Consider the following 26,806-nt stretch of genomic DNA (forward strand, 5'->3'; position numbering starts at 1 on the left):
CATCATTTGGATGCAACAAAGTGCACATGCTGTTTCTATAAAGTAATCGTCATTTTGGATAAACATGTAAAACAGACATCAGTGCATACTTGCCAAAAAATAACATTCACAGTCATTGCTTTTGGAATTAATTTAAAACACTGAAAAATGTTGTTGTATCCATTCAGTACGATATAATTGCTAAAAGAATGTCAGTACATTTTTAGTTGATCAGAATAAAAGCCATCAGTTTGCGCGGTCTTGGAAAATGTACAAACACGAAATAAGCAACTTTAATTTTATTAAATGTAGGTCCATCTTGGAAGATATTATCAAAATTATTTTATGGTTTTCTTACGTGGGACTGTAAGTATACCCCTTTACGCCAATTTTGGGCCAAGATCCCGTAATTTTGACTTTAAGGATGCAATGGTGTTGTAACAAAACCTGGGAATATCTTTTTGAATTTCACAAAGCTAGAATTTGTTCAGCGTTTCCACAAATGCACTTTAGTAAATGCTCCCTGTAATGATTTCTGGTTACAATATGAGTAGTTTCAAACTTAATTCAGGGATTCAAACTGTGGTTCAGCTGCCGACAGATAATTTAATCATGCATAACGTGTGCCTTCTCGGTTGAAAGACGATGCGAGGAGAACAAACAGTGAAGTTTCCCTCATGGTCGCTCAGCAAATGCTGTTGAAGCGCTGATGCTTCACAGCAACACAGAGATGGTGTGACTCCTGGCCTGTGTGCAGTTTCCAGCTGAATAACCTGCAGGTCAAGAGGAACTCTTAACGGCTTGAGTTAAGTCTGTCTGTATCATCGTTGTAATGGACCACCCCACCACTTCCCTACTTTGTGATCAATGTATCCTGGGTGACAAAAGATTTGTGTGTTTTTTCCACAGCTTTAATCTGATGAAGAATTATATGTAAAAGTGAAACTCTGCGTGTGACTCAGTGTCTTTCCTGGCTCCCATGCTCTTCCTCTGAAGGCCCAGCGACCATAGATCGTCATCCCTGATCCCCTCGGCGACGGCAGCATCATGTGTGCCATGCTTCTCTGTCATGGAAACTATTACTAATCCACGGTTATCCTCTGATTTTTCTCTCTGGGCTCAACCACTTGCTTCAGACTGCAGGCTCACTATTTATCTCTGTGGCAAACCATGCAAGTGATCAAGATAAATGCGGCTTAATGCATGTGAGCTGATTAAAACAACCCAGGACCATTGAGCTTCAAAGTGATGGCACTGAAACAGAGGTTATTAGAGAGATACGTTTTATGCTGTCCACAGGCAGATTTGAAAGAATGTTGACCAACTGCCACACACTGTATATGTTAGTTAATGTAAGTCATAAGCAAAATGTGTTATTGTGTTATGTAGAAGTGAGAGTGAGCAAAGCCAGAGCACTTGTGTTGTTAGGCCAAATGCAGTTTTCATTAAATATCCTCCTGCCACCACATCTTTTAACATGTTGGCAAAATGAGATGCTGCTCGGTGGCTGGACAACATTAACTTTTTATTTGGTAAATTGTATTCCTTTAAATTGACTTAACATATTCCCATGTATTCATACTATTAGTATTTATTTCAAGTACTTTACTCTGTTCAGCTTTGTAAAAGACATCCAAAAGGATGTATCTTTTGGTTTATAAATGTTAAACATTCTGGGGATTGGAAAATGGTTTGTCATGATTATGTGGAAATAAGATAAAAATGCAGAGCAAAGATCTGTTGAATGGCCTTTATTCCTTTTGTATGAGGCTGTGGGGGCATATAATGGGAGCAGTCAATAATGTGAATCGCCAAATAGAAAAGGCTTTTTAACTGAGGATCTTTCCACAGGGTGGCCCGAAGGCAAATTTGTTATCCAAAAGAAGTTGTAAAAGGAGTCTTCAGTTTTGTGGAATCCTGGCAACATTTAAAGCTCTTTAACAACATTTCTCTGAACAGGGGTCAGCATGTTTGTACAGATTTGTACCATGTGAAACAACCCTATAAATGTGCACATTTTACATAAATTGCATATACACTTCTCACCAAAAAAAGCATGTGGGGTCGGGAACCCAAGGTCAAAAGATATACCTACGAGGTCGCTGATTCTGTATGTGTGAGTATGCCTTCTAGTAAGGTAAAAAAGAAATTGGGGAGCACTGCTGTACGTTGCCTCTAGATCACAAAGTCCAGAAGGGACAGCACAAAAAGAGGGAACATTTTTGAGGCCACATTTGTGCTTGTCATGATTTTGTGTAAATTGAAAGTACATTGAGGTCACGGCCTTGTTAGGATATGATTGCGCAAGATGATTATGGCTTTTTTTGTTTTGATTAACTCGCACGAACACGAAATTTAATTACTTCATTCATGGAAAGTTCTAAATATGCAAGTTTCAGATTGACTTTATTGGCATAAACTGTTGAAATGATACTTTGGCAATTCTTTTTTTAATTACATCAGATATGCTGCCATTTTGTTTAGGTGCAATTCAGAGTACGTCAATTATTACAATATGTCCTGTTCTAATGCAAAGGGCCTAATCCAGCCAAACATATGTATTATTTAAACTTGAGCTCAAAGCTAAATGTAACCATTGTCACATGTACAGATATGACCACCGTCCACAATCATATTGATCATTGTGAAGACCTCAGAAGACTTTTGAAGTGGCTTCTTGGGAGGAAAATAAGCACAACGGTTTTTCTGCCCGGGGATTTCCTTCATGTTGGTCACAAACCAGAGAACAGTACGTAGAAACAGAAGATTAGTCAGCATTGGAAAGTCTACTCTCACCAGCAGATCGGCCACTCCCCGGCTCCAAACAGCATCACAGTATTTTCCTGTGTGATCCAGCAGAGTGTGCTGAGGCTCAGGGTCAACAAGGCCGACATCAGAAAAACAGCACCGCTCAGCACGAGAAGATGATCTATCTTTAACTTGAGTATTCACTTTTTTTTTGCAATCAAAAGGAAAGTACAAGTACCTCAAAATCATATTGAAATAGTGTGCTCCCATAACAATGACACAAAAAGAATGAATTATGTATCGGTTGAAACGTGTTGTCCAACCAAGTGGCTTCAATAAAAGATGTAATCATGATGCATTGTGCAATACAGCCTGAATAAATAGTGCTGTACAGACCATGTTCAGCACAATACTAGGCTTTCCAGAGCCTTTGAGTGATACTGCAAACACTGAGGTTATTCTGAGTTGACGCAGAGCAGGCTGCCACTGAGCACAAACATGACCAAACTTGTTAGAGAGGATCAAACTGAGATCTGCCTGCTCTACAGATAGCAGACTCAGCTCCATATTTCTAAACACTTCCAGCTGTTCGTGCAGAAACAGCACTGCAGTAGCTCTTCACACCTAGTTCATTGCTGACTTGTTAGAAAATAATCTGCAGTCCATTTGGGTGATGAAGTGCAAATGAAACAGGAGTTATGCATTGCAGAGCCCTTTAGGTCCTGCTGGAGGTACCGTGAGCAGTGCAGTATACAGTATGTGTCTCAGTGTACTAAAACTTGTTGGCTTGTCCCACAGCCAGAAAACTCCATGTTCTCTGGAAATGCCCCTAGCAACCCCCAAACGATCCAAACCCTCAACACTTGGAAGGAGGCTGTGCTCATTACTATTATTTTCCTTTTGGACTTTCAGGGATGGCCTGTCTGCTTTGCTATTTCATGCTCTCCTTATCTGCTTCTCTTTCCACCCATGGTAATTGAAGGTGGCTGTAGGCCAGTAAAAGTCCGGAGAGAAGGTGGAGGGGGGGCGGTGGAGAGGAAGAAGGACAGAAACAGAGTAGACAGAGAGAGCTGCTGGAGAGGGCAGGCTTTCATTCAGCAGAGAAACATGTGCACTGCTCCCCTAATTCACTTTCTGTAAACCCAGGGTTCTGAGCAGTATTGATCACTGGCACTCAATTTGAGGATTAACAGGATTTCACACAAGGCTTGGACACTAACTGGTAACTTTTTGCTTACATTGTTTTACTTTTCTGAGGCAACCTATTTCTGAATTTTAGAAATTATGTATGGCATTAAAAGTGTTGGTGTTGTTTTCATGCACAAACATGCACCTGCAATTTTTATTTCATCAAAAGATATTAGAATATTAGAATCTAATGAGTCCGTTTTTTTAATCATTTGAGAGAACTTATTGGGCTTACTATAGTGTTTTTATTTCAGTGTACAGTGCTGCATGTGTTTTGATGTGTTCAGATTAGTTGCACTTTTTGCACTGTTTCAACTTTTACTTTAGTGTCCTTCAGAGTCTGTGCTGCTACAGTTGCATATTGAAGACATTAAGCTCAGTTATCAGTCCCTTGTTTGTTCTACTGTCATGCAAAGAATGAATGGAATCAGCTCGAAAAAATGTCCTGGCCATTTCACTTCTCGTAAAATAGATTTTTCTTTAATATTCCTAGAATCTGGGCAGGCATACTGCATAGTGCACCACGCCATTGCATTTACTGTACTCATAACGTTTTTTACAGATGTGAGACTTGCATGTATATGGACAACAATAATATGTATTTTGTGAGTAGAAACAATTTTGAAAGCATCTCTAAGTGAACACAGGGATAAGACCCCCATTAGCACATGTTTTACAAGACATTATTGATCTGTTTGGACATTACTTAACGATTTGAATTAGTTGAACAGATTTCCATGGAGAACAACAGATAGGGCTTGGCTTTCCCTTGTTGCTAGAAAAACTTGGCAGTGATAAATCCTGCTGATTTTGGCAACCATTCAGCAGGAACAGCAGTTGTTTTTTCTGGAATGGAACCATTTCCTTTTAGCCAAATTTACAGGAGATAAGTTTAGCTTCCAACAGTTCAAGTGGAGTTAAAATATGTTGTTGCATAACATAAAGTGGAGCAAGCAAACAAATTGAAAAATGATGTTCTATCTGTGCCCCATAACTTGTTTATTTTGGTTCCTGCTGAATGTAAAAATGTCATTTTGAAGGGAAGTATACACTGTTACGAACTAAATATTTAGTCTAATACTGTCTTTACAATCTGTCTGATGACTCAGTGTTGCCCAGTCTGAACAAGTGAAATGTTATCATGGTGTAATGGGAAAGATATTTAGTTTAACAGCTTCCTGAACAGCAGTCTCACATAAATCTTGGCAAATTATTCCAACAAACAAATGGTACAACTCTAAATGAATTTATGGTAGTTATATTTATAGCCTTCAGACTTTTTGTTTTGTTCAATATTTATACTGTACGTGTGTTTCAGTTCTGCCATTCAGTCCCAAAAGGAGTTACAAAGTGTCTGTGCTGCCCCATTAACCTTAGATATCAATGGAGTTTGGTACTAACCTGCACCACAAGTGCACCTGTTATTTCTGCTACATTATGCATGCATCCCTACTTTAGCATTATAGCACAGCACGTGTAATGTTGCGTTTTCATTCCTGGATGAAGGTTGCTTCCCCTTCATCATGAATACATGTGTTTGGTCACAGTCCACAGCTGGAATTTCACCGTCTGATGGTGTAAACTAATTCCATGTGGCTTGAGCAGAGGTGTAGAAACACTGCGTTTGGGGAAAGTCAGTCGAGGGGAAAGTCATCCTGACTGGACCCTGCCAATGAGGGGGTTTTCCAACAACCTCCTCCAACTCTCTAGAGAGGAGAATTCTGAAGAAAATGGCTTGCACAACTATTGCAGCTTTACCCCTCCTTGAACTGTGTTATTTAAACACTGAGTTTACATGGTGGAAAAATGCAGTCATGTTAGAGAGTGTGACCTCGTTGGCTGTGCAGTAATAAAACATTTTGTAGGCCAAGGGGTTATGTCCTAACCACTCTATTGTTGACCTTCATGTGTCACATTCAGAAATAGAAGCTGTAGGTGTAGGATCTATTCCTTCCCATCAAATTCCTTCCACAAGTCCAGCTTCTTCTACTGTATGCAGCCGATCTGGTCCTCATTTGTAACTTCCTCCTTTTAGGATGTCAGCAGTTTCTTCCTTTCACGTGTTGGAAAATACTGTAAAAGATCATTTGAAAAAGCAGCCAAAGAAATAGGCATGATTAAATGTCTACCCTCTGCTCACATGCACAATGTAAACACAGCTCTTTTCATTGTTTTACGTGGTTCTTAATATCCCATTTCATCACTAATTATGTGAGCATGAACATAACCATCATTATACTCCACTATAATGCTACATGTTGTTTGCAGCACCATCAATAATATAAGTGTTCACCTGGTACTGAAATGAACTTGCGAAATGCAGTAAATAGAACATATTTAACATGCCACTGTTTTGTATTTGACATGAGACGATGATAAAGCACTGCATTCTGTCTTGTGTTGCTCTTGCCTTGACATTGTGGGATTCGTTTTCCACTTCTGAGTTTGTGGCGCAAAAGCATATCCAAGACTGCAGTCACCATAAAAGTTGCAATTTGTTCGAATGGCCCTGTTGTTATGCGATCAAACATCAAACATTAACAGCCATGCTAGATTTGGATTAAATGCTGACGTCAGCATGCTAATATGCCTACAATAACAAGGTCAACATGCTTCTGGTTAGCAGGGGTAATGTTGACGATGTTCACCATGTTAGTTTGGTATATGAGCATGCTAAATTAGCATCAAACACAAAGAATAGTTGAGGCTAGTGAGAATGTAGTTAGCTTTGCCAAAGTATTGGACAAATAGACATTTTGAACTGTTGATGGTGATACAGTCAGGGGATCACCAAGGTCCCGGAGACATGAATTAGTACAATATGGATATAGATACCACATTTTTGCAAAAATACCCACAACCAAAAACCTTAATCAAATTATATTAGCTACGCTGTCTATTCAAAACCAGTATAGAACAAATCATTTGTTCTTAACAAAGTATTTGTTCTGTACTGCCAGCGATGCTAGATAAAGAAACACTTAAAATGACTTATTATCCTGTTAGACCATGCTAGATAGATAGATCAGATACCATTTATATGAGGGGTGTCAAGAAACCATCATCTAATCTGACGCTCTCAGCACTAAGAGGTTATATTGGGACATCAGCGCCTTTGTTTTGAGTGCCTCAGGTTAAGGATTGGCCTTTCAACAGTCTGCAGTCAGTCGTACAGGAGAGATGTTGCTGTGCGAGAGTAGGATGGGAAACCTTTAGGGCTGAGCACATGCTGTGAAATCATTATTGATTGAGTCAATCATGCAGGTGAAGAATGGCTGTCGGGCAAAACATCACAAGGGAGGCTGTTTTAGTAGAACTAACACGGTGGATAAATACAAAACAGCTAGAGGGAGTTGAAAGCATGGAGGCAAACCAAAAAAGATTAATCATGTCAAAATTGTTTTACTTCCCAAAATATCAGTTTCCTTGTTCCGACTTGCTAATATTTTGAAACAGTTTGCCATGTGTAAAATAATCATACTCCCAGAATGACACTACTGTGAGTTTCTTAGTAGCACAAGATGGAAACTGGCTAAAATTACTTCATCATCTCAAAGGTAATATTCAGTATTATAATTGGTTTTATCCGTGAGGAAGGAAAAGTGTGGGAGAGAAGACTTTCTGGGCAGGCGTGTTGTATTTAAGCCGAGGCGGGAAGAGATTGGCAGAAGCCGCAGATTTGAGGAAACAGCTGATGATACCACAGGAAACAGTGAGCAATGGTTTAAGGGTAGTTGTGGTCAGAGGTTCAGAGAGTTGTTTATGTACTAGAGCTGACAGTGCCATGTGAGGATGTGGTGGATGAGGCTTGAAAGGGAAAATGCTTAGGTGTACTGAGGCTGTGCAGCAAGACTGGAAAGATGGAGTGTGCCACACGGAGGTTTGTGGTACAAGTGAGTGAATTAGGGATTTGTGGGTAATACAGAAGTTTCTGTGACAGCAGTGGGAGGTAGGACATGAGTTAATTAGGGGAAAGTAAACAGGTGGGATTTGCACTTGATAGCCTCAATGACATCTGACTGCAGCTATTTTTGGAGCTTTGACCAACCCACTGTATAGCAGCCCAGCACTTATCAGTACATATACAAAGTTAGCACTAGCTTGTAAATATATAATGAAGTATATATCAGCTAATAAGCCAGATAAGTATCTCAGTCATTAGTAGAAATTGAAAACAGAGCTAAAAGAGAGTAAAAAATTGACAACAATTCATTATGTACATAATTACCTAAATACAAAATAAATACTTATGTCGTCCGCCGGATATGCTTACCAAACATTTTGCAATTTCAACTTTACAAGGTGATTATAGGTCAATGTTGTTTTACTGCCCCCAAGTGGCCAACAAATTAAAGATTAAGAAATAATTAGACACATTTGTCTGAGTAAACCATGACTCCTTATAATCACTGAAATTATTGCTAAGCATCTTTTCTCCAAAATGTTCCCGTCTGGTAGCCATTGTTTCTAAATTAAGTGTTTTTTCTACATGTCATATAAAGATGTGAATTGGCCTCTTGAGTAATGTGTTTCCAGGAGATAGCTACTGTAGACAGCCCAGTTGATGACACATGTTAATAACGATCTGTCCAATTAATTAATCCTACCTAACCAAAAATAATTAATCACATTAAAATGAATATATGTACAAATGCACAATTGCTGCTTTTCACATGTGCAATATGTTTGAATCCTTTATTGCTTTAATTGAATCATCATTTTAAGGAATCACACACCCTTTATTATTACTTATTTGATGGTTGGCAGTGCAGGTATAGTGGAATAGTATTGTGTTTAAAGTCTGGTTAGAGTGGACAAGCCAAATTAAATGGCAGCCAAACAACTCAATAATGGAAAAACTATATGAATTTACTTCTGTCAAGGCAAGACTTACACAGAGAACACATGTCACAAATGCTTGCATTGTCCTTTTTCCTTTTTACCTGCAATACAAAGCATGTGTTTCCCTTTCCCTGTAGGTGCACAATTGGAACTTGGTACTGCTGCATAATGGGTTACAAAGCGACATCCATGCATTGTGTCTTAAGATGCCTGTGCTTCATGCTTCTCCATTTGTTTAGTGCAGCTCAAGATGAAGACATAAGAAGTAAGAGTGCTTCTGTCTTCATTTTCTCACACTTTGTTTTGCTTGTTGTCCTTACATTAAAAATCGAATGCATACATCTGGCAAAGGTCATTTGATGTACAGTAATTGCATTTTATTTCATGTATTTCACCTAACTAAATTGGATTTTGAAAGAAAACGTGTTTAAGTTGATTGTTTATTTCCTGTCTGCTTCAGGTTGTAGGACCGCACCATGTGATTTGGTCTTTATTCTAGACGGCTCTTGGAGTGTAGAAGATGTCAATTTTGAACTAATTAAGCATTGGCTCGTCAACATAACATCCAGCTTCAACATTGGACAGAAGTTTACCCAGGTTGGAGTTGTCCAGTACAGCGATAACCCCCTCATAGAAATACCTCTGGGGAAGCATTTCTCCAGCAAAGACCTCATCAAAGCGATGGAGTCCATTGATTACATGGGGGGAAACACAAGGACTGGGACGGCCATTAAGTTTGCTACAGACAAAGTGTTCGGCCTGTCTGAGCGTGGCCCTTCAGGTATTTCCAGGATTGCTGTTGTTCTCACAGATGGGAAGTCTCAAGATGAGGTTTTGAAGGCAGCAGAGGCAGCGAGGAAAAAAGGAGTCATTCTGTTTGCAATCGGTGTTGGGACAGAGACAGAAGCGGCCGAGTTGAACGACATTGCAAACAAGCCATATGCAAAATATGTCTTCTCGGTTGAGGACTACAAAGGTATTTCCAGGATCATACAGATCATTCGACAAAAACTCTGTGAAGGTAAGCAGCTGCAGTTCATTGTCTATAGCTAAACATGTCAAATATTATAAGGTAAAATATTACTCTTATGACAGTATCATTGCTATGAATTTACCTCCGAATACATAATTCCTCCATATCTAACTTATTCTCGACTCGTCCTTATTTCACTCTTTGTTTGTTGCAGAGACTGTTTGTCCAGCCAAAATCCCCACAGAGTCCCGTGAAGAGAAGGGTTTTGATATTCTGTTACATTTAAATTTGGCTAAAAAAGCCAAGAAGACTAAAGGGGCATATTCCGGCACCAACGCCTATCAAGTGACATCTCGCGTCGACTTAAGTGAAGCTACACGGTAATCAGCTTGCCGTTATTATTTTTCATCTTCACCAATGTATTCCCAAGTTGATTGACTTTTATATTTGGTCCACCAGGACCCTTTTTCCCGATGGGCTGCCTCCGTCATACGTTTTTGTGGCCACACTGAGGTATACAGGAGCGGTGGCCATGGAGGAATGGGATGTTTGGAGAATACAGACGCGTGATGGGAAACCTCAGATGGCGGTGACTTTAAATGGAGTTCAGTTCACAGTCATGTTCACCACAACCAGTGAGGCACCCAGTGGAATTCAAACAGTGACATTTTCACATCAAACAGAAAGGGTATGGGAAAAGTTTTATTTATTTGAGACTTTGGTAGAATGAAAGGATAATATGTCTGTTTGTTTGTCTGGACATGGATTTTCTCAACAATCGTTTTCACACAGGGCTGGTTTATTGCTATAGACGGGAGAAAGTGCAGTGTTGAGTACAAGTTGTTTGAAGTAACAGTTCTCCAGGCACTTCACTGCTTTTACACTTTATGAACTATTTGCTCTACAAAGAGATTACAACACAGTCTTTTGTGGTTGTGATAATAACATCTAGTTCTTGACCAAAAATAGGGGCAAACGATGGTATAAACTGAGTTGCACTATTGGAAACTTCGGATCCAGCCTTTTTTATTGGGACTAAAGTAGTAAATTAAGGATGTCTCGGCCTATACTGCTTCTTTTTTGAATATTGTTATTGTAATCTTACTCTTGATAGTCCCAAAATTCTTCTGACAGTAAATATGAATTGCTGGAAAATGGCTCCAAGAGCCTGAACAATACATCTATGCTATTAATTCTGAGTATAAATGCTTGTTACTTGTTCAAGAATCAGAGTTATCAACAGTACTCAAAGGGTATTCTTCGCTTTAATATTTGAATACTCTGAGAGGCACAGTAAACCATTTTAAATCACTGCACTGCCAAGGTTTAAACATTTCTTTCAAACACAATACTTGTATCTTATAATTGGAAATCGTCCAATTCACACATCCACAAGGTTACATAAACCTGAGCTTCAGAAATGTATTCAACCTTTACAAAAGTAGGATTGTCCTTGTCCTTGGAAAAGTAACGCCAGTCAATCAACTATCCCCCCTTCAGTTTATTCAAAACATATAAAACAATATAAAATGTTACCAAATGAGTATACCTACATTGCATGGTAGATATGTTATAGTAGTATTTAGTAAAGCCTGTTCTCGCAGAAGGTTTGAAATGCCACAATATTTCGAAATAAATCTTCAAAACCATGTTCAGGTTTTTAACAAATCAACAAATGAATTTGACCTTTGTTGATTTAAACAATAATTAACAATTGGTTTGCTCTTGACAACAATAACAGCAGTGAACACTCACCCTCCAGGGGGCAACATGTTTCTCGTATGTCTTTATCAGCAGACTGACAGCCCGTACCATTTTAATTAATGAATTTTTCTTTCTCTTTTTCTTTGACAAAAACAGCTGTTTGATGAGAACTGGCACCAGCTGCGTCTGCTGGTCACCGAGGAGGATGTCACTCTTTATGTCGATGACCTGGTAATTGATACCCAAACCTTGGAGCCCCCTGTTGGTATTTTCATCAATGGAAAAACACAAGTCGGAAAATATGTCAGCAAGGAAACAACAGTGCCGGTAAGTTCAAAAGCATCAAGAATCCTTTTTTTTTAATCAAATACATGTTTGTTGCCAGAAATGTAATCTTGTGGTTTGTTTACTGGACAATAGAAAGAGGGAGCGATGGTTAAATGAATAGTTCTGCAAACCCAGCCCTGATACTGTATATGTTCAAAACAAAACAACACACCGTTTATTGCAGACTCCTGAGACACATGTTTAACTCTGTGGACAATAAATCTTTGGCGAAAATGTGCCTTTTTCTCCACAAGTTCCTATTAATCTTTGTTTTATAGGTCTCAATTGGCACATTTCGCTACGTAAAATGGCGCAATGAATCATAATTGTGCTGTGTTGTAATTAGCTCTGCAGAATGTTATGTAGTGTGATAATTTAATAACATAACATTTAATGTACTGATAATAATATGGAAAAGAAGAGTAGCTGTGTTTTGCACAATACTTCTTTTGCATGTTATTATGATAAAACAAGTTGACTATTTAATCTGCTTCAAGCACATATGTGAGCATTTAGGATGGTTGATCAATTCACAGCATTGTTGGCCACTATGATGGTATATGGAAAGAAATACATATAAAATCATGTAAATAATGCAGCCCCCTTTTCTTCCTTCTATTTTCCAAATAAAATCCTTGGTAAAACTGGCTCTATATTCTTATAGATAAATATGATAAAATAACTTACATCCTACTAAAGGATTACTTCCCATAAGGAATAATAGGATACGGCCTTTGCAGAAAAAATACAAATAACATTATTCATTTATGACTTTTAAATTTCTCTCTTATGTATGTTGTCACATCATTAAAGCTGTGGATAGTGTAAGCCGCAGATTGGCGGTAAATGTTATTGTGTGTACGGATCCATTGTTAGAAGGATCAAATAGTTTGAATTCATTCAACAGTCAGTGGATGTCCTTGTGTGAGTATCACTTTCGGATAAATACACTTATAATTGGAAACATATTTCTTTATAATTGGACATCTGAAAGTACCCCAATGGTATTTTATAAACAACATTACATTATCATAAACCACAGACCACAGCAGACCTTCTTATCATGTTTAAACCTAAATAAAAGACACTGTTATTGTTAACAAAACAATATTGTTCTACGTTGATTAATGCCACCCAAACATGCAGTCATACTAATGTTTTCATGAGGTCAAAAATAATATAAATCATATGTGGGGATTATCTTTCGGCTTGAATGGATTGCTGAAGTGAAACAGCGTACGGGACATTCTGGAGCAGTTTCACCCCATCATCAACAAAATACCAAATAATGGAAGAAAAGTGTAACGTCGCTTTAGAATGCTTCCAACACTGAGGGAGGTTTGGCAACATGTAGCTGCTCAATGCCCGACGAGGGCAATTTAACAGTTGTATAATAGTAATTACAATTCATTAGTAGCAAAGCACCTAACATTGCAAAATGACCCCGATGTTTGGTTTGTCAGCTTGTTTGGAGTTTCCCACAGCTGAGGTTATTTTTAACAAGAGTTTCTTCTTTGTTCAAATGTTGTTTAGTTTGAACTCCAGAAACTTCGCATCTACTGTGACCCAGAGCAGAATATCCGCGAGACTGCATGTGAAATACCGGGTGTCGTAAGTACAAGAGTCTGCTTGGCACTGAACATGTGCTTCAGTCCAAAAGCCACAAAGATGACTTATTCTCACCTACTTCGCATCTTGTCCAAGTACATCTGCTTCTGTTTCGAAGCACTTCATTTCACTGCACATCTCAAACTGCATGTCATGAACTTATTTTCTTGCTTAATGTTTCTCAGCAGCAGTGTACTGTAGTATTGTGTAGTGGAAGTGTACACTCAGCATATCAATTTAAGTCACATCTGTTGATGCATAATCATTTGTTGGAAGAAGATACATGGATCAGGTTCAAACATTTTGCACTCACTGCTTTTTTTTTATGTCTGCTGGCTCTAACTATGTTTGTGAAGCATTGGCCTTTTATTATGCAACCAAAGAGCCAGCGCCAAATTACTGCTTTTACTGTGATGATGTGAGATTAAAATATCAAAAGAGAAAAGAGTAGCCTGAAATAACAATGCTTGCCAAGTATAACACACCGCTTCTTTCTTCTCTCTGTGTGCTTTTGAATGGCTTATTTACAATGTAATTAATTCATCAATTTCCTTTTGATGTAGGTTAGAAATTGCCTGATATCAGGAAGTATTTTTTTGAGTGAGATTAAACTATGAAAATGTAAGCAGAGACCTAAAATGTAGATGCAGTGTGTTGAACACGGCAAGTTAGGGACATTTGTTTGTAATATAGTAAATATATTATTTTTATTTGAACGCAATAATGGCTTCAAGTTTCAGTATTGGATTTTGTGACCAACACAAATATTTGAACATGAATTAACAGGTCGCTCATTTTCTAAATCATGAACCAATAGTCCAAAACACAAGGCTATACAGTATATTATTATACTCATAATTTAACCTCTAATATATATATATTTCTGTATGTGCGCACAATACCTGGTCTTTGTTCATTGCAGTGCTACACTCCCGATGAATCTGAACCAACTCAGGAACCTTGTGTTTGTCCTCCTGGATCCCCTGGAACACCAGGAATAAAGGTCTTTTGAAAAGACATTGTTCTTTTTATAATATTTGTCATTCTTTGTATTTTTGCAAATGCAGCACATACTGTACTGCTACACTGAAAACCAGATTACAAGCAAAATTAGCCTGCAGAAAGGCATGCAGAGACAGTCTGTTCTTGGTTTAGCACAGAGCCCTTTGTCCTCAGTGTTCATACAGTTGGTTAAATGTTTACTGAAACTGTTTTCTGTTTAAATCATATCATCTTTAATAGTTATGGTTTATGGCGGGTGATTTTAGGAGATAAAGGAGACAAGATGGCTTTTGTTAAAAAAACAGCGCACAAACCTTCTCTTCCTCACAGCTCAGCTTTGAGGGAATGTGTGCTGATGTCTAAATGCTGCTCTCTGTGTCTGATAAGTCTACGTGATGAACCCGTGAGGTTACATTTTTCCAACACAGTAGATCAAATGTAACTACAGTCATTACAGCCTGTAAACATAGATTTCCTGGGTGCCAGAAACTGAGCGGTTTGGGGAGTTCTGGCACTTTTATCTCCTAAATACACAGTTACCTGCTGAAAAATACAAATTATGGACACACATAATAGCCTCTTTTCTAAAGTAAGGCAAATTGCGTCTAGCCATTGTGACGAAGTTATGGTTAGCCTTGTAAGAACCTAATGTGCTGTTTGCTTGAAGCAGACCAGGCCTTTGCTTGGGATAAACACTGGTTTGAATGGAAAATTACTCAAATGGGGTATAAAACCTACTTGTTTCCCTTTATTGATCGCGGTGTATCAACCAAATAATGGCAGTCATAAAAAACTTTACACACAGACCCTAGAGAGATATTACCTCAGCAACAAGACTCTTTGTTAATAAAACCTACATGGTTTCAGGCATGTTTGTGTTTATAGTGTCACATCCAGGTTTTACTACATTTACTAATAGATCCAAAATGCTGAGACCATGGCAGGCTTGCAGATGTTCCTTATGACCCACAATGTGATCAAGACCATCTTACATTAGATGAAAACAACTCAGCTTTGTTCAAAAATTATAAATGAAATCGACAATATGTGCCAGAGAAGGCATATTGTTACCAGATATGTTTAAAAATTGATCCATTTTGCTGCTTTAAGATTGCACGATGAAAATGACCTCATTCCACTTTCTTTAGGGGGAACAAGGAAACTCTGGCAAAGCTGGTCAGCCTGGACCTGCTGGTGCTGATGGTAAGCCTGTGAGTACTACATAGTTCAATATACAAACATACAGATCATAACCGCCAAAAACACAATCATAGCGGCATCCACATCAGCATCGGAGAAAATACCCATACCAATTAAGTCATTAAATCCTGACAGTGTCTGCTCGTTAATCCTATATGGTTAAAACCGCTCCATACATAAATATAGTTATTCTTCCAATGGGTAAATAGAAAACATGTCTGATTATACCACTGGAGGAAGCACAGCAGTGATTTTGTGTGATGAAAACCATCCAAAAGTGAACCACATGTTCTAGAGCATGATCAAAAACCTGCCCTGCGGCATAGAATACACACAGTTACTGTAAGGGGGTTCAAATGTTTAACCAATTGTGAGTATCTCTCGTCTTTTTTTGTTTGAAGGGTATCCCCGGGATTAGAGGAAGTCCAGGGCTACCAGGTCCAACAGGAGTAGAGGTAATGAAAAACTTGCCCGAACATTAAATTCAGCATCCAGAGTACAGTATTTAAAGCTGGTTTACTTTGTTTTTGGTTACTCCGCTCAGGGTACTCGTGGGTCAGATGGGTACAAAGGCGAGCAAGGAAGGCCAGGTGTTTCGGTAGGAAGGTCAAACATCACATTATGGCCCAATAGATTTTTGGAATTAATCTGTTGCACAATATTTGACAACCAACAACAATTGTATAACCTAACTCTGTTTTGTTAGGGGGAGAGAGGTGTGTCTGGATTACAAGGACTGCCTGGACAACAAGGAAAGAAGGTGGGGATGATCAGTATTCTTAGTACTCGATAATACGCTATGCATATGTTGTTCAATATACTGTATTTTTGGGTTTAAAAAAGATAACCGTTGAAAAAACAAGTGATGGTTAAAATACAAATATAGATTGAAGCATCAAGGTAACTTGTCTTTTTTTATGAGATCAAATATAGGATTGAAAGGATATCCCTGCTAGACACATTAACTTGAATCGTTTGAACAACGTCACATCAATCACGCTAGAGACCATATGTTAGAAATATAAAACCATATTCTCCGGGAGAGTAAAACAAAGGCAAGCAGTGCATAAATAATCCAGCATTTTACCATTGAAGGCCTCAACAACAGCCACGGCAGACTGGAGCATAAACCGGACAGTTCCACAGCTTTATGTATTTTTTGTATTGCTTTGATAGCTGTTAACGTTTTGCCAATAATGGTATTTTGACTTGGGTAATGCATCCTCTCTATATCCTCTCTTTGAAATCATCCTACCTTGTAATCAGTGTGACCACAGGAGGTTCCTGCCAGTTGGATGAAGTGGACAACAAGTCAAGCAGTAAATGTCATTTTGAAAATGGTCTCAGCTGTCTGCACCTGGAGCGAATCCTCCCGTAACATCTGCGCCATTGTTTGAGTGTTACTCACAGGTCCAGGATGCATCACATTAAGTGTTTAATAGTGCCTTGACTGTCTTCTCAACTTTCTTTGATTGGGTAAAATACTTTGGTTTTTGGCAACACAAATAAAATACAGAGCTCTGCATTACCTAATGTCAGTAGGATTTACTATATCTTTTCCCCTGCTTCCTGTCGGATTTAACTATCATCATGTTTAATGTTCTGCCGAAGCGCTTTTCAAAAATCTCATAATTGGATATTTCATTAGTGTAATGGCATCATGAAAGAGGTGAGCACCTAGAGGGGGGGGACTGCCAGTGAATTTCCATTACTTCTTTCATGGCAAAGGAAAAAAAAAGATCTGGTCAAAGAGGGTCTACAAATCACAAACATAGTTATGTGGGTTGTAAGGTATATTTTCTTTGGATTTAAACCTATTTACATCTACCTCACCAAATTGTTCCCACATTTGAAGGCCACCCAACGGTGTCATCTAATTTTCCTGGCAAATGATGTCGAAAACAGAAACATGAGATGTTTGCTAACTTAAGTCAGAAGCACATCATTTATGGACACAAGAGGTAGAAGAAGTGTTTGCCACTTAGCCAAAGTAATGGCTATGTTTGTGTTACTTGTTCTTTACCACAGTCGTTCATGACCTTAGAAGGAACAATGCTTAGGTTGTCTCCATCTAGTCTTTGCTAATGTTCTCTGTAGGTCATCAACAATGTAACTACAATCTTTTTTTTCCTGAAATCTGCGTTCCTATTAAGAAACTCACAGTTGAGCGTTGGGAGTATGTGAAAGCTCTTACTTGCATATTTGCTGCACACCCAAGATTAAAACATACCAGCCATTGCGTACACTACCTATGCTAGCAGCTGCCCATGTTTAATGCTCCATAGCATCAAACAAAGTGCTGCCAACACAATCCCACACTTAACGCGGCATAAAGACAATTCAAGCACTACCAGTTGGCTTCCATGATGGTGCCTTTACTGCACAAAGGCATAAATCCTTTGTCATGTTACCGCTTCCTGTTTGTAAACCGAAAGTTGAACCCAGCTCAAATTTAAAGAAAGTAACTGTGGAAACGTTTGACTAAAACGTATTTTCATACTGTATACACATTTTTTTTCAAAAGAAAGAAACAAATCGATCAAACCAGTTATAAATACGTCATTTGGTTTAATGCTGTACAGTCATTGATTCCTCGAGTCAATTACAATATTTTTGGTTGATGGAAAGCGAAATCTGAAAATACATGACGCTATCTCGCACTTTGTTTCCAAGTGCTGTCCTTTCTAGAGAAAATGTGAAATTGCAGAGAGGGATCCTCCCAAGGTCTGGGACCATTCAACAGACACGTTCCTCACGTCTAGTTTTAGGTCGGCCAGTGTCATCTTAACAATGCCTGATGCAGTTTAACTTGTCATTCCCCCAAGTTCTAGGCCAAGTAGTTGCTAAATTCAGTGTCTATCCCAGAAAAACAAAACCACTGCTGACTAACGTTGTATAATGACTGCATAATTGTGACTACTTCACAATGGGTCTATGACGTGCTTATTTCCCAAGCGGTACAGTGTAACTATCTTTCTGAGAAACATGGATGATTTTGTCTAATATTCTTGCCAAATCTTTTGACTGTTTTCCAGGGTTCAATAGGATTAACAGGAATTGCAGGGTTACCTGGAAAAACTGGGCAACTGGTAAGGGTTCCACCAATTCTAATGGCTAATACAAATTACATAAGAAATATAAGAATATAAATCAACTTGATGCCATGTTTCCAGGGAGAAAAGGGAAGCTCGGGACTTCCTGGGCCGCCAGGTTTTCTAGGAGAACCTGTATGTATAAAACAATTCAAAATTGAATCTAAAGCTCATGTGCCGCTATAGTCTTGTACATTTGTTTTCTCTGGTTTCAGGGTCTACCTGGAAGAAATGGAAAGGGCGGATTTCCAGGGAGACATGGTCAAAAGGTCTGCCTGTTTTGCAATTGAAGAATGTTAAAAAGCTCATTAAGGGATTATGATAATAATGGAGGCATGAGTTTGGCTAAGCTGCACATGAAAAGACTTTGCTGTTGTGTTGTATTGTGGATGTTTGGCAACCATGGAAATTAAGTCATACAGTCCTGGTGTCTCCCTCATCTTTTCCCAACCCCATTTGATTTGTGTACACATCAAAGTTTAGATTGATGCCTATTTAATGAATCCAACATGTACAAATATGAGCGAATGATGTTTGTGATGTTTCAAATTAAGGGTGTGTTACTACTAAATTTGATTAGAATGTTATGCATTTATAATGTTTTTCCTTTTTTGTTTTAAGGGAGAAGCTGGAACTGGTGGGATACCTGGTGTTGATGGAAGGGAAGGCCATCCAGTGAGTTGTAAAAAAAAATGGTGCACATTTGTTATTGGTTTGAGCTCATCAATCTTGGCTCTGACTTGAGGAAATGTAGGTTTTGAATGAAAATTGTATGAAATATGAAGTAATTGTCAGATTAAAAAGACGGAAGGAAGAGGGGAGTTTTATGTACGTGGTGATTACATCAAGGTTTACTAATTGAAGCTGACATAAAATGATACTCTCATTTACGGAAGATTAAAAAAGGCAAATACCGTAGAAGACCTGATTTTATGGATCATGCAGATTTGAATGCATAACATGCATTATTGTAGTACCGCTTTGTGTTAAAATACTGTCAGCAGTATAGAGAATACCCCTGACAGCCAGTAAATTAGGGGGTATTTTCCTGTAGTTCATCCCAGGATAACCCTGTTATGCAACAAGGGGGCTCCAGCTATAAAGTAAGACAGAACAAGTAACTCAGCGAGGGAATGCTCTAAATCTGTTTTAGGAAGAAAGTGTTTCAACCGGGCAGCTTCCCCACTGATCATGACTATTAGTGTTATCCAAAAGTTTGTGTTGGGTCCACAAAAGATGAGTCACTTGCTCCGCAAGCCTGTAGCCTTTTCTCCTTAGCCGAACAATAGAGTCATAATGTATCCATGGAGACAGGATTAGCAGTGTAGCTACTCAAGTTAAAACAAGATGAAGTTAGCGCTAAAGTGTGGCCCCAAGACGGGGATTTCCTCACCTATAGTTCTAGTGTCTGGGTGGCTCACAGTACATTTCTGTCTCCCCGCCTGCCTGTCAAATGTATTGACTAAGAACATATGTTACTCAAACTTCAGTCTGAGGCAACCTCTAAGCATCTGCAAGCATTTATCTCAGAGGAAAATAATGTCAAAACACAAAACTTCCCAGGGTAGCTCTGTTGCATGTTGTGAAACACATCAATTTTTATTGTATTAAACAATTCAATTCTACATTTAGATCCCCATTCCTTTTTTTCTCCTACAGGCAAGAGCAACTACTTTTTATATTATTGCATTTATCAGCAAATAAAACATATGGACAGTTTATTTGCATTAGATTTATATCTAAAGGTCGTAAGCTTTGAAATAGTGCTTTAACAATTGTTACTGACACATGAAAGCAATTATATTACTATGAAAAAGAATGAACTAGAAACAGTACCGTTTTTAGTATCATTTCAGATTCTGAGACATATTTTTTTAAATCTTGAATATATTGATATGCGATACAGTAGCTTAATGTGTTTTATTGCTACCAGGGTATGCCTGGATTGCCAGGAATTGCAGGCTTAAATGGACAAAAGGTGAGTTCCTGTACCTAATGTATGCGGAAATAAGATAAACAAATTGTTTTGCATTCTCTCTCTTCTCATGTTTGACTATAATTTTCATTGAAGGGGGAAGCTGGTTTGCCTGGATCCAGGGGCTTCAGCGGATCTAATGGACCTCCTGTAAGTTAAACATCTTTTTGGATTACTCTTGTGTACACCAAAGAGTTAATATTGAATCTGAAAGTTACCAAAGCTATTCTCTCCTCTCCTGTAGGGTGAAATGGGTTTACCTGGTGCACCTGGTTTAAAAGGATCAATTGGACCTAAGGTAATCATGTATACTTGTTAGAAAATCCCCTTTGAGGTCTTTCAGACAGCTTTACTTTGAGTGAAGCAAAGCCACAATGAACAATCACTGACTTTCATCCCTCCGACAGTCATCAAAACCATTGAAAAAAGTATTTAAAATGGATTAACTGTACACTAAATATATTGAGTAGTTTATCCCCCTCTGCATCCCTGGGGCAATGAGCGCCAAGAAAAGACAATGCTGCAGATCAATCCACACCAGCTGGCATTAAGAACCATAGCTGCATGCCGGGATATGTCATGATTTTAGTTCAATCAGGAGAGACGTGATGTATGGAATACATGTTTATTATCGGGTCACATTATATAAATGAAACATAATGATGACAGTTTATAACAAGTGAATGAAATGGTGTTTGGCGATTAGGCCCGAGTTTTGTAGGATGTCATTTGGGAAGGGAAGAACCGTTTCCGATGAACCCCCCCGGGTCTAGACACTGGTGGTGGTGATAAGTGGTTAGGTCCGGTTGGAAGGGAGAAGGTTGGGCTTGGCCCTGAGTTGGAAGCAGGAGGCGAAGGGGTGGAGGAGGGTTGCGCGTTGACACCTGGAAGACAGCTGATGGAAAAGGGGAGAGCATATATAGAGGGATTAACAGGTGCGATGATTAGGCTTGTGAATGGAGGGAAGTGATAGGTTAGCTGAGGAGTGGCGCTCCCTATCATTTTGTGAAGGGAGCGAGTATTGCCATGACGCGCAATACAAAGTGATAGGTCTTCCTGCCTGAACTTGCGCTGAGCTTCATTTGAGTCCAAGCCCAATATAGTATAGTTAAACAGCTGCCAACAAATATGGTTAAGTGTAGCATTATATGACATAAAATCCCAAGCCATAAAAGCAGTGGATAGCATCACTAGGAAAAATCTAAATCTTTGGAGCCTAGTTGGTTGAAATGCATATAAAGAAGTTGGGTCAGCAGCATTGCATGTTTTGTTTGGTCTATATTTTTTTGAAATACATTTTAGCACAAGCAACGATCTCTTGGCCACACCGGCAGAGCTAAATTAAGCGATGATCCGGTCTTACTGCCTTCGTCAGTGGAATTTTTGTGGAAATGTAAGCAGTCTGGGCCTGTCTGGGCCTGTCTGGTCTGGGCGCTCTGTCTCCTAATCACTTTTCATTAGCTGATCCGGGTTTAAAAAGCCAATGTGTATTGGTAAATGGCACATAAGTGAAAAGCTAGTTTATGGACAGCCAGGCAATACTTTGATTTTATGGCAGAGATTCAGACTGCAATTACAGAGGCTTGTTTAACTGGAAAAGAAAGCACACGCTTAGACATAATTGAACGTCAGACTGCAACTCACCAAAGCATTGTGAAAGTAAAACATGCATCAATGATGATGAATAATGACAAAAACAACAGCAGTCTAGTCAGTGAATTTATGTGTTTTGGATGTTCTTACATTGTATTTCTGTAACATAAAGACATGTTTATGTTTTAATCTAGGGGAATAATGGTGAAAGTGGAAGTCCAGGTATACAAGGAACACCAGGGCCTGTGGTATGTTTTCATTTAAATAATGTAACATGAACCAGTTGGCTTTATGTCTGATTTAAAATACTGTCATCATTTATTGAATCAAAGTTTTATGTCCTGCAGTTTATAAATAAAGGTGTTGTTATTTGTAATGATTGGTGTTAAATGTCACACTGCTACAGGGGAGCGCAGGAGAACCGGGGAGCGCAGGGCAGCTGGGGCACCCCGGCATGCCAGGCCTCATGGGCAGCAAGGTATTTTTACATACTTTTTTCTGTGAGTGTTGTGACACCGTCGTCTATCCTTATTAATCCTGTTGAAACCTTTTTTTAGGTACATCATTTATGACAAAGACGATTCATAATTTGTAAAGTAAATGTTTACTGGTCTGGGTTAACCCAGTCTGGTCAAACCTGCAGTATATTTGACTGATATTCAATTATAAGCATCAGTTTGCCACAGATTTCAGTTGTAATAACTCACATTCCATATCAGCATCACAGTTAGTTTTCAACCCAGAATTGTACTAATCTTTTTATATTTGTATAAAATATAAGCCAGATGTGAGAAGTATTGTGTAATGAACTATATGGAATTATTGTGGTGATATATTGTAATGTTGACTGTATTTCACTGTTAACTCTTCCAGAAAACGTAGTATAAAATGTCCTTTTATTTTTTCAGGGTCAAAGAGGAAGTGCAGGCGACAGAGGACAGGCGGTAAGATTCAAGATATATTCATATTAGTCACCCAAGCAGATCGCACTATGATCATGTTGATCTATGTAATGCTAATCTAAATAGTAATTCACTTTATCACTATTGGGTTTTGGAAAAGGATGTCAGTGCATTACAATCACAGTGAGGAATTTATCAAATAATTGTCTATAATAAGCATCCCTCTATTAGTGGAGGAACATATTCTATTACATGAGTGTTTATAAACCAGTGTAAATATAGTCTTTCTTTTCACATATTTATTATGGTTTGGGAAAGCAATATGTTTTTTGGATGTTTGAAAGAACGTTTGCCATTCTGTTGACTTTCAGCATGTTTTTTCTACATTAAGATAAACTGGATTCTTTGTTGTAATGACACCTATATCACCTTGAGGGTGCAACAGGGAAGTGTAATCATATTTATGTCTACTGGGCAATAATGTGTTTCATTCAAAATACATTATTACCCATACATAGTACATATTTTACATCAATTATGTTTTGAATTGATATGTTTACCTTCTATACCATCTACAAAACCATAAGCTGCACACAGTTCAGGCTTGTGCTTGAAACACTGATTATAGATGGTATCATCACGTTGGTGTAATGGTTTTCTCACCAGGGAATTACCGGTGGAAAAGGAGAGCAGGGTCGGCCAGGGGAACCCGTGAGTTTCTTCAATCAGCTTTGTTGTGTTACAAAAACGTTTAACAAATGGACCAAACTAGTGTGAAAATGTATTATAAAATTACCCTGTTTTATAGGAAATTTGAATGAATTTGTTCTTTAAATTATTTTATTTTCATTTGGTGCAAATTAAGATGAACTTGAACGATATATAAAAAATTGGCCTCAAGAATGGACCATGAATCTTGTCTCTGTCTGAGGAGGAAAGTTCAAAACTGTGACTACGTTTTTATATGTGGATAGTGCCACCATGTGGCCATGTTTAGGGCAAGCACTTTAAATCTTAACTCATTACTCCCCAACCATGTGGCTAAGCAGCCTTATTTTTTGTTGGGAAAATAATGAATAAGGAGTTGGTTCAAAACAAATCTAATCTATCAATACAGGATATAAAGGACAGGACATTAACAATATCTTTTTTCACCACTCCTCATTTGTAATGACTCTTTTCCACAATTTATTGTTGTCAAATTATTTAAATCATGGCCTATTTTAAATAAATTCACATAATTGCGAGCACATGCAGGTGAAACTTTAACTGCATTTGGATGACATTGGTACACCATGTGATACCACACAATGTGATGCCATTAAGCCTACAGGTAGGGCTACAATGGCTTGACACATACTCAGTGGTCATAAGTCTGACATGCTACACATTTAAACCATTGTATTTCCAAGATTTAGGCTTTCTCCAAAGATTCACAAGATGTTACCAATGATAATTTAATGTCTTTTTTTTAACTATAATCTGAGTTTTTGTTATTATAAATAAAATAAAAATGTTCCAGCCTTGTGCTCTCTTGAATGTTTTCTATGTTTTAATTAATGAATACTTTCATTGACAGGGCTCCACTGGTTCAATGGGACTTAAAGGAGAGGTATGTTGGGCTGATTGCTTTATTAACTGTACCTCCATCCAAACTGAATTATTGTTAGTATTGCTAACCCTGGGGTGGTATTTTTGCCAGAAAGGGACAACAGGAGATGCTGGGCAGAGAGGTCAAGAAGGTCATGTGGGACGGCCTGGACAATCAGGCCAGTCGGGCCTACCCGGCACCAGAGGGCTGCCTGGGGACAGTGGTCCAGCTGGCCCACCAGGACCTGAAGGAAGACCTGTATGTGTGCTAACTTTACTCTCCAATGTGTATTTTATTCTGATGTTTTATCTGATTATGACTAACATAATGTAATGGTCTGATCAATACTCAAGGCAAGTCAAATGTCGGACAATCACATTCGGCAAATCTGCAGAGAGATCCTTCAGTGTGAGTATCATCATTGACAGATGACATATTGCTGTGTGTTTCATCACATGTCATAAATATTTTTGTTTTCATTGTCAATCATAGCTGAGCTGCCTATATTAATGGTGAGCAAGCAGCAGAGTAGCTGTACAAGATGTCAAAGCCGGCCTGGATCTCCTGGTCCTCAAGGGCCAACTGGGCTCCAGGGACTCCGGGGTCCTTCTGGTCTTAGTGGCTCCAGGGGACAGCCAGGCCACCCTGGTCGGCCAGGGCGCCCTGGTCTTAATGGGCTGAAAGGTACAACCAGTGCCAAAGTCTACAGTGCGATTAGAGCTGTTTTGCAGGATGCTTAAACAGGTTCACTTCTGTTTGCAGGAGAACAAGGTTATAAGGGTGAGAAAGGGAGCCCGGGTCGAACCACCAATGGAGACCAAGGGCCACCAGGGCCTCCAGGTAAATCCTGTGGCTGATTATTCGCTATTTTTTTTACCGCTGTGTACTGTTTTGTTGAATTGATAATAGCTTAGTATTTTTTTATTTTACAGGTCCAATGGGTCCCCATGGGTACGGTAAGCCAGGTACTCCGGGTGAGACTGGATCTCCTGGTCTGAACGGAGCAGAGGGCAAAAGTGGTAATCTTGGCATCCCCGGTCAGCCTGGGGTGTGTGATCCATCCATGTGCTATGGTAGCATGATGAGGCGGAATCCTTACGGCAAAGGGCCAAACTATTGACGTGATGCAGCGTCACTGCAGGCGACAGTCTCCAGCTGATGTAGAACAGTCATTCTCAGGAAGATCTCATGATTACGGTTTCTCTATCACGGAAACAAAACGGACCTCTGCTAACACCTTTTCTGTGATCTCAAGACAGTCAAAAATAACTAGATCTTATCATATTTTCTGGCTTTATTATTCCCATGTATTTCAAAATGCTTTTTTTGGTGTTAAGATAATTAATAATGGGCTCCATCTAAAACCTCTCATCTGACCACCGTCCACTTCATGTCTGACTGAATCTGTCTCTAAGCAGTGTGCTTGGTGCATTTCCCATATTGCCCCCTAGTGTTGTTTCATTGTATGTTGTTCTCTACATTTTTACCACACATACCACATACATCTTCTGTTAAAAAACCACACAACCTCTATGATCTATACATTTCATGTTCAGTGAATGAATTGACCATAAATGATGTGTAATTGGCATGTTTCAAGACTGTGATTTCCTGTAGCTGAGTGTGAGCTACCTGTGTTGCTAAAGCATTCAGTGTGACTGTTAAGCACTTCAGCCTTTATGAAAACCTTTTACAACAGTTAATATTGTGTATCACCCGAGATGAATGCATACTTTTCCCCATATCACTCATTTAAATGTCATTTTATTCCATTTAGGAAGTAAAACATTTCATCGCCACAGATCAAGCCAACATTTTACGTTGAAATTTGTTGTCCTTTATGTTTCTGAAGCTTACCTTACATTACTGTAGCAGGTATTTTATTGTTATTTATAAAAAGAGACGTAACTGTGTATTTCTACACTGACATGTCTTAAAAAGCGTTTGTAATTGTATTATTTTGTGTTATGGTGATTTTGTATGAACTTCTTTGTCTAGAAGTAAAACATCATAATGATTTTTGAACAGTTTGGTTCTTATTTTGTTTTCAGCTTTATGGGGTGTTTCGACTGGATGTTCCAT

The 26,806-nt window shown here is 38.7% G+C and overlaps 1 protein-coding gene across 2 annotated transcripts; it reads left to right on the plus strand.

Moving 5' to 3' along the window:
• Positions 1–3,774: 3,774 nt before the first annotated feature.
• On the plus strand, positions 3,775–26,749 carry col21a1 (collagen, type XXI, alpha 1). Of its 2 annotated transcripts, XM_079689688.1 has the most exons (29): positions 3,775–3,949; positions 8,895–9,022; positions 9,218–9,778; positions 9,945–10,110; positions 10,190–10,418; positions 11,591–11,761; positions 13,295–13,372; positions 14,292–14,372; positions 15,520–15,582; positions 15,973–16,026; positions 16,116–16,169; positions 16,278–16,331; positions 18,607–18,660; positions 18,745–18,798; positions 18,879–18,932; positions 19,285–19,338; positions 20,597–20,641; positions 20,735–20,788; positions 20,883–20,936; positions 22,426–22,479; positions 22,638–22,709; positions 23,140–23,175; positions 23,800–23,844; positions 24,713–24,745; positions 24,836–24,982; positions 25,078–25,132; positions 25,217–25,408; positions 25,487–25,564; positions 25,657–26,749. In XM_079689688.1, exons 2-29 carry the CDS (start codon positions 8,926–8,928, stop codon positions 25,842–25,844), a joined length of 2,877 nt encoding a protein of 958 aa, XP_079545814.1. In that variant the 5' UTR covers positions 3,775–3,949; positions 8,895–8,925; the 3' UTR covers positions 25,845–26,749. The 2 variants fall into 2 exon arrangements, with proteins under 2 accessions (XP_079545814.1, XP_079545815.1); XM_079689689.1 differs by lacking the exon at positions 8,895–9,022.
• Positions 26,750–26,806: the final 57 nt, after the last annotated feature.

The sequence above is a fragment of the Notothenia rossii genome (genome assembly GCF_949606895.1).
Source record: "Notothenia rossii genome assembly, chromosome: 6".
Lineage (NCBI taxonomy): Eukaryota > Metazoa > Chordata > Actinopteri > Perciformes > Nototheniidae > Notothenia > Notothenia rossii.